This window comes from Antechinus flavipes, chromosome 3 (assembly GCF_016432865.1).
Source record: "Antechinus flavipes isolate AdamAnt ecotype Samford, QLD, Australia chromosome 3, AdamAnt_v2, whole genome shotgun sequence".
In the NCBI taxonomy this organism is placed as follows: Eukaryota; Metazoa; Chordata; class Mammalia; order Dasyuromorphia; family Dasyuridae; genus Antechinus; species Antechinus flavipes.
The window spans coordinates 556649536-556664211 of NC_067400.1; the positions used below are offsets into that span (position 1 = coordinate 556649536).

Genomic DNA, 14676 nt, shown 5'->3' on the forward strand with positions numbered 1-14676 from the left:
TATGTTCTTCAAGAACTATTTTGTGGTATTATTTCATAGTTACTTGCAGGTGAATATGGGAGAAAGATGGTGATTTATTGATTATTTAATCATCTTCGCTTCCAGAAGTTCATTGTCTGAATATGATTTTTTTCCTATTCAAAAAACGTATTGGGGGAATATTTTACTCATACCCACAACAACCCTCCCACCTTCCTTTTTCCAAATCAGAAAATACTGAGTGAGTAGCTGACTATTGATTATAAATCACTGAATATTACAGAATCTGTGGAGAAAATTTGACAATTATTCCAAACTGGTTGCTATGTTCTAAAGTTATTCAATTATTGGCTTACTGCAGGATGGTAAGAAATAAGGCAACATAATGAAAAGGCAGACCTTTGTATATAACCCAATTTCATTTGATATAGAATATTGATGGTGTTGTATAAAAAATTTTATTCTCAGGATAAATATTTATACTACAGGCTGTCAAAGAGAAAGGCCACATTCAATGTTGAATCCATAGAATCTAATTAAAAGACTGCTGCAATGAGAAAGTGATATCGAGTTTCTGTAATCTGAAAGCCATTGTGGCAATCTTGATAAATAGTGGCTCCACTATTCTGAGAAAACCCCTGTGACATTTTTGTTAGCTTCCATGTAATGATTCGAGTTTGAATTTGAAAAATCCCAGAATACCTTTGTCTTATTAGCAATATTTTTTTGTAAAATTGATGATTGCATGGAAATGTTTTTAACAAGAAAAGAGTAGAAAGCTCTTAGAGAAAACCTTGTATAAGCTAAATGAGTGTGAAAAATGACTACTTCTCACAACTGTCTGGTATTGAGTGACAAATGTAAACTTGCTAGTTTTAAAATTAATTTAAGAATTACCTGCATCCTGCTTTAAGTTTTAAACACTGAACATCTGGAACTGCCTTTTTAATTTGAACAAAATTGGAAGTACATTGATTGCTTAGTCAAAAATAGAACAAAACTGATTTTTCTTCTACCACATGACAAATATGGAAATATATTTACAAGGACTATATATGTATAACTTATTTCAGACTATTTTCTGTCTTGGGAAGGGGGAAGGTAAAAGAGGATGAGAGAAAAAAATTGTAATTCAAAATCTTAGAAAAATGAATGTTGAAAATTATCTTTACATATAGTAGGAAAAATAAAATAACATTGAGGGAAAAAAATTTAAAAAGATAAAATGTCAATAGCTATCCACATGGAATGCTGTTAAGTACTTCCAAAATTTAGTTAGTTTCACATAGATGTATATCCCTCGGAACATTAATAATTATTTTACAAAATTAAATCCCAGGACTTTTCCAAATCAACTTCCCTATCATGCTGTTTTTTCTTTGAATTAAATTTTGTTAACTTTGTTAAACAGAACTGAGGTAATCCTGTTTCAAGCCCAGGCATGATAAAAGTATTGATATTGTTTCAACCTTGTTTTTCTTCCTCCCTTCATGGCAATTTTTTTTTCACTGTAGGCAAGATATTGTTATGAAATTTAGTATTACTACCACAATGCATCCCTGAGTCCACGGTGATTAGGCCACAAGGGCAAGGGAGAAAAAAAACAAAACTTACTGATTTTATTTCTATTGTTTTCTCCTTGTAGATATTGCTATGCTATTATTAGGAGGTTGCTGCCCTATCTTAGGGAAATGGCATTTACTAGACCTCTTTGTTTAAGAGAATAGATTGAACCAGCAAGTAATTTTGAAGGACATTTTCTTTATACAACTACAGATAACAAAGGTCTATTTCAGTTTAAAACATGTACATCAAAACCATCTTGTACTGACTAAGAAATAGAGTAATGGATCCTTGGAATATCTTAAGTTTTCAACACACAATAATGATTATAATAATCTATTATTTGATAAACCCAAAAATTCCAGCTTCTGGGAGAACTCCCTATTTCACAAAAAATTCTGGGAAAACTTGAAAATAATATACTAGAAATTCAGCATAGGCCTACATCTCAAACTTCACATCAAAATAAGGTCAAAATGAGTACATGATTTTGGCATAAATGGTGATACTATAGGCCAATTAGGAGAGCAAAGGATTGTTTATCAGATAGTTTGAGAAGGGAGGAATTTATGAACAGAGAAGAAATGCAGATTATGAAATGTGAAATAGAAAAATTTGGTTACATTAAATTAAAAAATATTTTGCACAAACAAAATTAATACAATCAAGATTAGAAGAGAAGTAGAAAGCTGGGAAACAAATTTTCTAGCTAATATTTTTGACAAAGGGCTCATTTTTAAAATATATAGAGAAATTATTCAAATTTATAAAAATACAAGCCATTCCTCAATTAATAAATAGTCAAAGTATATTTACAATTTTCAGATGAAGAAATTAAAATCATCCATAGTCATATGAAATTATCTAAATCACTATTGATTAGGAAGATGAAATTTTACAAACTTAGGTATATCTATCAGATTGGCTAAGATAATAGGAAAAGATAATGACAAATATTGGAGGGGATGTGGGTAAATAAGGACACTAATGTATGGTTAGTGAAGTTGTGAAATGATCTGACTATACTATAGAGCAATTTGAAGCTATGCCCAAAAGGCTGTCAAACTATTCATATTCTTTGATCCAGCACTGCCACTACTGGGTCTTTATTCCAAAGAAATCATAAAAGTGACAAAAGAATTCATATATGTAAAAATGTAGCAGCTCTTTTTTGTGGTGTCAGAGAATTGGAAAATGAGTAGATGCCCATCAACTGAAGGATGGATAAAATAGGTTGTATGTGAAAATAACAGAATATTATTGTTGTATAAAAAATTATGAACAGAATGATTTTAGAAAGGCCTGAAAAGTCTTACATTAACTGGTGCTGAGTGAAAGCAAAACCAAGAAAACTTTGTATACAGTAACAGCAAGATTGTGCGATGATCAACTATGACAGACTTGGTTCTTTTCAGCCATTCAGTGTTCCAGAACAGTCCCAATAAACTTTGCATGGAAAAGGCCATTCAAATACAGAAAGAGATCTAGGGAGATTGAAGTAAATCAACACATGCTATGTTCATTTTTTTCTTCTTTATTTTTTCCTCAGGGTTTTTCTCTTTTTTCTGATTTTTCTCTCCCAGCATGATTCACATGGAAATATGTTTTTTAAAAATGAATGTACACATATAACAGAAAATTATATTTTATATGTAACTGGGGAAAATACAAATTTTTTTAATTAAAAAATATAGTGAACTGTGCTTGAATTCATATATTGGAATTATCTTATTTATACTTATGTTTTGTGCAACACCCAGAAATTAAACCCTTGTGTGACATCATCTATGTAAGATCCAAATGCTAAGCTGATCCCCAAACAAGAACTCACTTTCCCCATAATTTAACCTCCCTGATCTCAGTTTCCTTATTTGTAAATTAAGAACATCAAGTCTTCTAGCTTTAAGTCTATGATTCTGTGATATGAAAGGCCCAACTGTGGCCCAACTCAAGGAAGCTTTTACACTGATCAAAGCCATAATCCTGAGAGCTTTCCATGTCATTGGTCACTTATTGCTCAGGACATCTTTCTTTGATTAGAAAAGAAAACTTCTTCCTGACATTTATCCTTTCTACCATTTATTTTTACCACATAGTGGTTTCTATTTCCATGAATTTCCCTATAATCTCAGAATTTATATTATCCACTATTAAAATTGACTATGCCCTCTGTTCTAACCTTTCACAATATATCCCAAGTAATCTGATAGTTCTTTCCCCTTAATCCCTAGTGTGCCTTCCCTCGACAAAGGAGGCGGAAGATTCCCTGGCGAATCTGCTTAGTTTTTACACTGTAAATAATGGGGTTCATCACAGGGGGGGATAGCAAGTAGACATTGGCCATGATCACATGAACCAGAGGAGAGGCATGTCGGGCAAAACGGTGAACCATGGACAGCCCTACCATAGGCACATACAGGATAAGTACAGCCAAGATATGGGACAAACAGTTATTGAGAGCCTTAAATCGCTCAGCTTGGGATGCAGTGCCCAGGACACTGTGCAGGATTAATCCATAGGAGACCAGGATGAGGAGAGGGTCAAGCACAATGATGAGCAATACCAGTCCAAACCCGTACCAGCTGTTGACTCGAGTGTCAGCACAGACCAAGCGGATCATATCTTGGTGGAGGCAGTAGGAATGGGATAGGAGACGAGAGTGACAAAAGGGCAGACGCTTAAGCAGGAAAAGTGATGGCAGTACTGCCAAAACACATCGAATGATGATGGCTATCCCAATTCTTCCAATGACATTCTCTGTGAGAATAGAGGCATAGTGAAGTGGGCGGCAGATGGCAACAAAGCGGTCATAGGCCATGGCTAATAACACTGAGGATTCCATAAAGGAGAAGCCATGAAGGAAGAAAAACTGGGCAAAGCAAGCCTCAAAGCTGATCTCCCGGACATTGAACCAGAGAAGTTGCATCACTGTGGGCAGAGTGGTAAGGGTCAGGCCCAGATCAGTTAGTGCCAGCATGGAGAGGAACAGATACATGGGTTGATGGAGTGAAGGCTCTATCTGAATGACAGCCAGGATGGTAGTATTGCCCAAGATGGAGATAATGTATAGGCAACAGAAGGGAATGGAGATCCAAATGTGCATGGGCTCAAAACCTGGAATGCCTGTAAGGATGAAGTAGAAGGGTTCTTCAGAGGTGTTAGTGATGGCCAGCATAACAAAAAGATGGACTTCTAGGTCCAATTTCTTTCTGCAATGACATAAAATTCATTTTAATTTTTATGGGAATTATTTGCTCTATAGTTTTCCAGTTTATAAAATATTATATTATAGAAATAGAATTTTAGGACTCTGGAAAGATTTTAATAATTCTGTTTTCCTTGTGTCAAATTATTATGAAATAAATAGAAAAAATAACTTGAGGCAGAAAAATGTTATCCAATTATTGTGCTCAAAGTATTTTACTCAAAATATTTCACTCACCTATCAACTGAAATGAGTAGAAAACTGTGCACATCTCTCAGATGGGTCCAAAGAACATAGTTGAAGTCATAGCTTTTGAAACAGAAAGAGACAAAGAGTCTGCTTTTGACACTTGAATGATACTCAAAAGATATACACAGGCTCCATTGAAGCCATGTGAACACTGAAAAAATTAAATGGAAATTTTCTGTTAGAATTCTAGCTTAAGAAGCCAAAAATAAAACTAGTTTTAATAACCCACTAATGTACATATTTCAGAGAGACCTACATGACCAGAGACTAATGAAATGAGGGAAGAATGGGACAGGGTTTTCCAAGAAGTAAAAAACAGTAAGTTATAGATCAGTAAAGGCAGAGATGAAATTTCTAGGAGTCAGCTGAAAATCAATCTCCAAATGTGTCTTATTGGTTAAATTATACCCCAAATTTCTAAACTAATAATTGAAACTGTGGGCATTCCAATACATAAGTTATAATTTGATCACTAGTAGTATACTTGTCACTCTTCCAACATACACTAATCCAACATTCACTTTGCTTATGTAATGCTCCCAATATCCCCAAACACCTTGAATTATTTGAAAGTTGAAATGAATTTACAAATCATGTACACACATACATATGTAATTTATCAATAAATATACATATACATAAATTTTAGCTAATTTCAATATACGTCTGTACACATAACCATTAATAAATACTCACTGACAAAAATTACAATGACAGTGATAGTCATCAAGCACTAGCATTACAAAGGCAAAATAGTGGCTATTCTCAATGAACTTACATTCTAATAGAAGAAGAATATACAGGTTTATATAAAATACAAAGAAGATCCTAAGTATACTTGGATTATCAATGAACAAAAGAGCCTTCATGAATGAGGTATTGTATATGAGTCTATACTCATGATCTACTGCTCCATTTTTCCTTGAATTGATCATTCAGAACCAAGTTAATAGGTGATTAATGACTGACTGCCTATCTGACCTAAAACCTAGAGTTTTGGAGTCCTTTATGTCTTTGCAACTATTCCCAAATTAAAAAAAAAAAAAACCTTCTCATTCCATACCCCTATTCTATACTCTAGAATCATTCTGTTTGTGGCCATGTGTCCATGTGTGTGTAGATATGTTTTAGCATGTATGTGTAGCTTCCTATAGTAGTCCTTTGGTATTTGGTATTTCCTTGTGCTCCTGCTAGATGATCCTGTGCTCTGCTTGAAGTGCTAGGAGAGAAACAATCCTTCAGGGTCTATTACACTGCAAAGGCGTCAAGTATGACCCTGAGGATGTTCTATAACAATAAGCCAATCTAAGGTTGGAGAAGACTATCACCAGGTGACTGTCACTAGGTGGAGAGTTTTTTTTTTTTGTTTTGTTTTGTTTTGTTTTGTTTTGTTTTTTTGTCCACAACTACTCATAAAGACATAAGCAATTGCACCAGCTCTGAAGTCAAGAGAACCTGAGTTCAAATTTGATCTCAGACACTTAATACTTCCTGTGTATCCCTGAACAAGTCATTTAACCCAATTGCTTCAGCAAAAAAAAAAAAAAAGACAAACAATTACTTTAATAAAATCATGGTCTTTGCATTAATGAGGATGATATGGTAGATATAGATAAATATGAATTGATATGAAATGACAATAAGCATAGAAAGATGACAGCTAAAGATTGAAAGCTAGAGAAATAAGTGGATAAATGATACAATTAATAGATAACAAATATAGTTTATCAAATGTATCTTACTCATAAATGAATAAAAAAAGCTTATTAATGACTTAACAGATGTCAAACAATGTGCTAAATGGTGGGGATACAAAAGCTTAAAAACAAAATAACCTCTGCTTTGAAGGAGTTATACCATACACAGAAAAGTAACAGTTTAGGAGAATGCTTTTTGACTGGAAAGTCACAGGAAGAGTTGTTAGAAGCATAGGACAATATTGCTAGTGCTCTCTCTCTTTCTCTCTTCCCTTCCTCTATCTCACTGTCTCATTTTCTTCAGTTCTCTTGTTCCAAAAGTCTTAATACAGCTTTAAGCTTTAGTAACATCAAAAATATAAATGCCACAAACTGACAAAATCATCATTTGAAAGATTAATTAATTAAATTTATTTTATTCTCCATTTATTTGCCTTTGTTGATTGAATATTAATTTTTTTTTTTAATTTCAACAAAATGGAGCATCCTGTAGTTGTGTATTCTGTGTGTGAATACACACACAGTTTCTGGATGAGCCTTTCTCAAACCAGTGGATCTTCTACTTGGCTATATTGGTTACCTCATTTACCTCCATTATATATTTTTTCTTGTGTTGTCATGTCAGAACTTTCATTTATACATCAAAACTTTACTTCATGAATGATATCAAGCCTACAATTACAAGAACAATTTTTTTGGTCACTGAGTTACAAGTGAAGAAACTTGATGGAAGTCATTGAGGTAATTTTAAACTTTCTGAAAAGGGGGAAATGAACTACTACTAGAACTCTTCAAACTTGAAAATTGACTGGAATTATGTATAGCATAAGACAACGGTTATGTTGAATTTAAATAAGAAATAGGTAGATATTTTCAAAATTTTGGTAATCTTTCAAATGTGTTTTTTAATGTATATGCTTTTACAATCCTAAAGTGATTAAAGCTTAAAACAGCACTAAAACCTTTGGACCACTCTTAAAATAAACTATTTCTTTTATCATGCTTATGGTAAACTTACTCTGATTTATAATATAGATTCCTCACTGAAACTATCACCATGACACTGCCCCAAAGACAGCTCTCACTGTTGAATGTTGAGAGAAAAATGGGCAACTAATCTTTGTTATCTCTTTACTCTCTAAATCCTAGTCCTACTCTCCTAATCCAGTGTTCTTACCACTGCCACCTACCATGTTAGACCTTACCAAATGCTCCTGAGAACCACCTTGTCTAACTGTAAATCTAGTACAGGGATCAGGGGGAAAGGAAGGGAAAGAAAAACAAAGGAAGGCAAGGCAAGGTAAGGTAAGACAAAGAAAGGCAAGGAAAGGGAAAGAAAAGAAAGAAAAATTTTATTGGATGATGTTGCATGGCCTTTTGTTGAATATCTTTCTTTAATTCTACTTGTTCTCTTTGTCTGAAGTCCATTTGGCCTTAATTTCCATCAAGATAAAGAGGGAAATTAAACAAGGATCTAATCAATATTTGTAAGAGCATAATCTCCAAACAAATTCATCCTCATTTAGCCTCCCTCCCAGTCCATATTCTTTATATCTAGTTGTATACACTTCTACTCCCAGAACCCATAAACTTGCCATAATATTGCTTTCTTTCTCCTCCCCCTCACTTGTGTGTGCCTATCCAATATCTCCTGTTCTCACATACCTTTTGTTCTATGTAGATTCCCATGTTCGTTGGAAGGACAGGCAAAAGCAAGATTACTTATAAAGTCCTCCTATGGATTATCATGTGATTATATGAAGTCCCTGCATTCTTCAATTCTTCAATACATCTATTAGAGGTGGGGCTCTGAGATCTCCAGCTAAGGGAATGCAACCATAGAAACTGGGATAGAGGGGAGGAGAGGATTTGGCTTAACTTTGTTTCCAAGAGGACAGGTCATGTGTCAAATATCTGGAGACTTCAATTAAGGATAGACTCATACTTATTAAGGAAAACTGTGTAATCGACAACAATATGTATGATTGATTCAGAATCCATTAATTGGAAGCCCATGAGATTCTCTGTAATACAAAGGTCCAAGACAATTCCAAAGGACTGATAATGAAAAATGCTGTCTTTCTCCAGAGAAAGATGAGATACAGTCTGAATGCAGATCAAAGCACACTACTTTTCACTTTTTTTGTTTTTTGTTTTTTGTCTATCTTCTTTTACAACATGATTAATATGGATATGTTTTGTCTAACTGCACATAAAAAACCTATGTAAAATTATTTATTTCCTTGAGGAAGTGGATGGGGAGAGAGATAAGGAGGAACAGGATTTGGAACTCAAAATTCATTCATTAATTTATTTATTTATTTATTATAGCTTTTTATTCACAAAACATGTGTATGGGTAATTTTTCAACATTGATCCTTACAAAACCTTCTGTTCCAACTTTTCCCCTCCTTCTCCCACCCCCTCCCTAGATGGCAGGTAGTCCAATACATGTTAAATATTTTAAAATACATGTTAAATACAACATATATATATATATATATTTGCGGTTATCTTGCTGCACAAGAAAAATGAGATCTAGAAAGAAGGTAGAAAAACCTGAGAAGGAAAATAAAAATGCAAGCAAACAATAACAAAAAGAGTGAAAACGCTATGTTGTGGTCTATACTCATTTCCCATAGTTCTCTCCCTGGGTGTAGCTGATTCTCTTTAACACTGAACAATTGGAACTAGTTTGAATCATCTCATTGTTGAAGAGAGCCATGCCCATCAGAATTGATCACATATAGTATTGTTGTTGAAGTGTATAATGATCTCCTGGTTCTGCTCATTTCACTTAGCATCAGTTCCTCTAAGTTTCTCCAGGCCTCTCTGAAATCATACTGCTAGTCATTTCTTACAGAGCAATATTCTATAACATTCATATGCCATGATTTACTCAGTCATTCTCCAATTGCTGGGCATCCATTCAATTTCCAGTTTCTAGCCACTACAAAGAGAGCTGCAACAACATTTTTGCACATATGGATCCCTTTCCCTTCTTTAAAATCTCTTTGGGATATAAGCCCAGTAGTGACACTGCTGGATCAAAGGGTGCACAGTTTGATAACTTTTTTTTTAACATAGTTCCCAATGGCTCTCCAGAACAGTTTGGATCCAGAACTCAAATTTTTTTTTAAAAAGTTATCATTTTTTTTTCATGTAATTGGGAGAAATAATAGAGTATTGCTCAAAAAATGTAGAAATGCTTTCTAAAGAAGGATAGTATCCAAAATCATTTTTGGTGAGCATTGACTTGAAAATTAAGGGAGATAATAGTTTCAGATCCGCAGCATCATTTGTCTAGACCACTTCCTAATAATTAAATTTAGAAAAGGGGAAAATGAACTAATACTAAATTCTTTAAAATTTAAAATTACTAAAATTCTTTAAAAGCAGTTTCATTGGTCATGTACAGTTTAAGACTAGTTGTCTTCCAGTGTCCTTTGTAACTCATATTCTGTGAATATTACAGTGGTCTAGGATGGCATTTATGAGATGATAAGACATGACAATATACATAGCAAGATGAAAGCTAAAGATTGAAAGCTAGAGAAATAAATGTTTAAGATTAGGTTCACTAGACTTCATATCATTTGGGGAAGCAAAAAAGAACAAAAGCATCACAAGTGAAAATGATATGATTGGTTATAAAGTCTGAAGTGTCATAGATGATGAAAAACAATTTGATAGGATGAAAGTTAGGAGTGCAGGACTAGCAAAAACCATTCATTCTATCTTATTGCTGTGGAAAGCTCATTGCTGCTGTCCACTTGTATGATTCATTACAGTTATAACAATAACAGATCAGACTTTCTTGAATGACAGTCAGCATTGCAGAGTTAAGAGATTTTCTGGGACACATTTGTATTATGCAAAGTATATTAGGGAGACATGGGCAGTAAGATGGATAAAGACAATAAATATATTTCTTTGATTTAAGGTGATTCATAAGACAACTTAGCTCAGAAAGAATAGCTGAATTTTTTAACTTAAACTCAGAGACAAGGAAACATAATTTAGGCAATTTAATAACATATTGGTGGCAATACAAAATAGAATCAATAAAAAATAAAATTAAAATCAATATAATTCTATCATAAATCAGATTTCAAGTTTAGAAGAATGATAGGTGGAAGCTTCTTTATTTTTACTATACTCTAACTGAAATTTGGAATTTCTCCAAATTATAAATTAAAAAAAAACAACAAATAAGCATGACTGTTAAGGGGAATAAAGACTTTAACAGACTGCCAAATGGATTCCATGACACAAAAAAGATTAAGAAACCCTAAACTAAATAATGACAATAGTCTTCTTCATATCTAAAATTCTGTGATTCTGTCCCTCTACTTAGTATCAATTATTCCATTCTTCAAATCCACTTAATTATACTCCAATTTGTTACAATAATAACATGAAAGAAGTTGTCAAATGCTTTAGCTATGAGAGAATTGTCAAAACATGATATATAGAATGCTGGATTTGGATCCAGAAGTCCTGGGTCTAGGTACCAACCTAGAATTAACTACTATACACATATGGCTGTTGTAATAAGGGAGCCACCCGCCAGTGACTACTGGAGGTCTAACTCAGACCTGTAGAATGGATCTCTTCATTTGAGAGGATGAGGATGATGATACAAGGAGACTGAGAGGCTGTTGCATTCTCTGACCTCTCTCCTCTTCCCTCTTGCCTCCAATTTCTTTCATTACTAATCCACAAGGAACATCTGCATAAGTAAAGGCTGCTTTGCAACTCCTTCAAGTGTTGTGATTCACAGCTGTGGAGGCTCTCTGAGAATTGACCTGCCCCTTCACTTAGGCATGGTCCTTAACAGTTATAGAATTATATGCATGCTTGCACTATTTCTTATAAGTATGATGTGAGGAAAACTTCACATCACATTGTATGTATTATATAATACATACAATAAATTTTTGTAATTATTAATTTGTAAATTAATTTTTGTAAATGTAATTTTGTAATTATTGTAAATTTTATAATATTAAATATTATAAATATTAATGTGCTATGTAAATGTGAATTATTAATTATTTTAAATAGCACTTCTGATCTCTTAGTGATATATATATATATAAAGGAAACGTGGTGATTTGATATGATTTTATTCGGTCCACAACCAATTATTTAGTGCTAACTATATATTCAGTGACTCTGCTAAGCAGAATTCTCATAGCACTTTCTAACTTCATTCACTCATGGTTTTCTGTTTTGTTTTACAAATACCTGTGCATTTGGATTTGTGTGTATGTGTGTTGTGTGATTGCATGTATCTCTTCCCCCCTCACTAGACTGGGTTTCTACTTAAGATCATATATACTGGGACTTTCCAATTCAAAAGCAAACTCAGAACAGTACACAGAATATGAATTTTACAACATATTGTTTATTATTGAAGTGAGAAAATAGACTTGAAACTTCATAATTTTAAAGACCTAAAAAGAATTTTTATTGTTGCTTCTACTAACTTTATTAGTTAAATCTTATATTAACTTGAAACATTTTTTAATGGTGGGCTTCTGAATGAGAATGAGAAATCTATATCCACTCCCTCCAAACTCCCCTAACACATACATATTCTGCAGGTACTTCAGAGAAATTAGACAGAAAAGAGTGAAAATGCTATTCTTCTGAGAATCCTGTCCCATAATGAGATGTATGGATATCCTCTTAGAAGCTTTTGGTTTAGTGAGAAAGACTCAGATCCAGATTTTGGGGCAAATATATCCTCCCCTTTCCCAGATACTACCTAGATTTGAACACCTTACTGATTGTCTACCTTGGATATTAATCTTATGTATTGAGGGAGATGGGAAGGGAATAAGACTGAGAAAAGAGATATAGAAAAGTGGTCAGTATCCAGGCTCCCTACCTTAAGCTTGCTGGGCTGTGAAAGTATGGAATTGGTGTGGTATATGGGTGACTGAAGTTGAAAAGAAAGGGAGTCAGTGCAGGAAAGATCTGCCGTACCCAGGGGAAGGAGATAATCTGATCTTCCATTGACCTGTGCATGAATTCCATTAAATTTTATCATCCATGCCATCCCATCTCTCATATGGACATGAGGAAATGTTAATATAGCATTGTTTAAATGTTTGGGAGATGGATGGAAGTATATAGGATGTACAATTTGGGGAAATGGGAGAATCTTAGTGTTTAGTTGCCACCCAGATTGCCTCATTATTATCTAACATATTTATACTTGGATCTTCTGTTTCCTATCTCCTTCCAGATATCAAATGACTGAAAACAATAAAGACCTAAGACTCTAAGTGTCATGTTTTATTCATGCAGAATGTAGGAGTAGATTTAGTGATCTCTAAATAAATTTCAAGATGATGTCTAGAGAGTTTTTTCACTGACTATATAATCTAAGATGAATAAATACCTAGAATTGAACCCACTGCAGAATTCTCAGAATTCTCAGAAATTCACATCCAAAGAGTTGTACCACAGAAGAAAGGCTAAGGCCTTAATCTGGGCAGACAGAACCTGCGGAGGATACCATTCCTAATCTGTTTGGTTTTAACACTATAGATAATTGGATTCATAAATGGAGGAAAAAGGAAATAGACATAGCTCATAGTGATGTGGACCACATGTGGGGCATGTTTCCCAAATCGATGAATCAGAGACAAACCAATCACTGTGACATAGAAAACTAAGACACAACAAATGTGGGAGATACAGGTATTTAAAGCCTTGGTCCGTTCCTCTCCAGAGGCAATGCTCATAACAGTTTTCAGAATCAGTATATAAGAGAAAAGAATTATCAGGGAGTCCAGGAAGAAGGTAAATGAAACCAGAACCATAGGATAGATGCGATTGAAAGTGATGTCTGCACAGGCCAGCTTGATGACATCCTGGTGGAGGCAGAAGGCATGGGAGAGAACATGGGAATGGCAGTAAGGGAACCAGTGTAGTGGGATAATTGGCGGTGCTACTAATATGAAGCCCCTCAGCAATGCCCCAATGCCAATTTTTGCCACTCTGGAGTTGGTGAGGATAGACCTATATCTTAATGGGTTGCAGATGGCAATAAAACGGTCATAGGCCATGGCAAGCAAGACCCCCGACTCCACTATAGAGAGGGAATGGATGAAGTAGGCCTGGGAGAAGCAGACTTCAAGGTGAATCTCCCTGTAATTCAGCCACAGGACCCCCAGCACTGTGGGCATGGTGGTTAGGGTCACTAAAAGGTCTGTGGCTGCCAGCATGGCCAGGAAGTAATACATGGGTTCATGGAGACTATGGTCATCCTTGATGAGAAAGAGGAGGGTACCATTGCCAAGAATCACTGAGAAGTATACAACAAAAAAGGGAATAGAAATCCAGTGATGAACTGCCTCTAAGCCTGGGAATCCGGTTAGAAGAAAGGGGGATAAACTTGTATTATACCACATAATGGTGTACATGTCTAAGACTCAGTGAGGTTGCTTAATATATAAGAGCCATTGGGTCCATCCTAAAAATATACAGAGTTACTTCCCACAGTGAGGTTGTTCAGTCTTATAGAAGAAAAAGAACTGAGATTTCAGGATATAGTTTGAACTTGGATCAAGTATTAAAGATGATGATTCCAAGGCTTTCCCTGTAGTTTGGCTCCTAACTTTAGCAGAATTCCTCAGCTTTAAATTCTGGTAGGGACCATTTTTATCATCATATCATCCCTTGGCTTTTTGTTCTTTGAAGTCCTTCTAATAATGGAATTGACTTGTCTTTCTGATTAATTGTAGTCCATTGTTCCCAACACATGTATCCAGTTAGACTTATTGTCCCAGGAACATAGGTCTCTCCTTTCTTTTTTCATTTCTCCCTGTAAGTCATGTTAGCAGCATGCTTTGAGACCTGCATTGGTAAGGGAAACCATTAAATTACTATAGATTATATAATTTATAGAATAGACTATTTAGGCTAAAATATCATAGAATTAGTGGTTTAAATTTTATAGTATAATTA

The 14676-nt window shown here is 34.4% G+C and overlaps 2 protein-coding genes across 2 annotated transcripts; both read right to left on the bottom strand.

The window, feature by feature from the left end:
• Positions 1 to 3769: 3769 nt before the first annotated feature.
• LOC127555325 (olfactory receptor 51Q1-like) lies at positions 3770 to 4717 on the bottom strand. The gene has a single exon (XM_051987553.1). The coding sequence runs from the start codon at positions 4715 to 4717 to the stop codon at positions 3770 to 3772; it is 948 nt and encodes a 315-aa protein (XP_051843513.1).
• An 8464-nt stretch (positions 4718 to 13181) lies between these two features.
• LOC127557473 (olfactory receptor 51B5-like) lies at positions 13182 to 14132 on the bottom strand. Its single transcript, XM_051990786.1, has one exon. The coding sequence runs from the start codon at positions 14130 to 14132 to the stop codon at positions 13182 to 13184; it is 951 nt and encodes a 316-aa protein (XP_051846746.1).
• Positions 14133 to 14676: the final 544 nt, after the last annotated feature.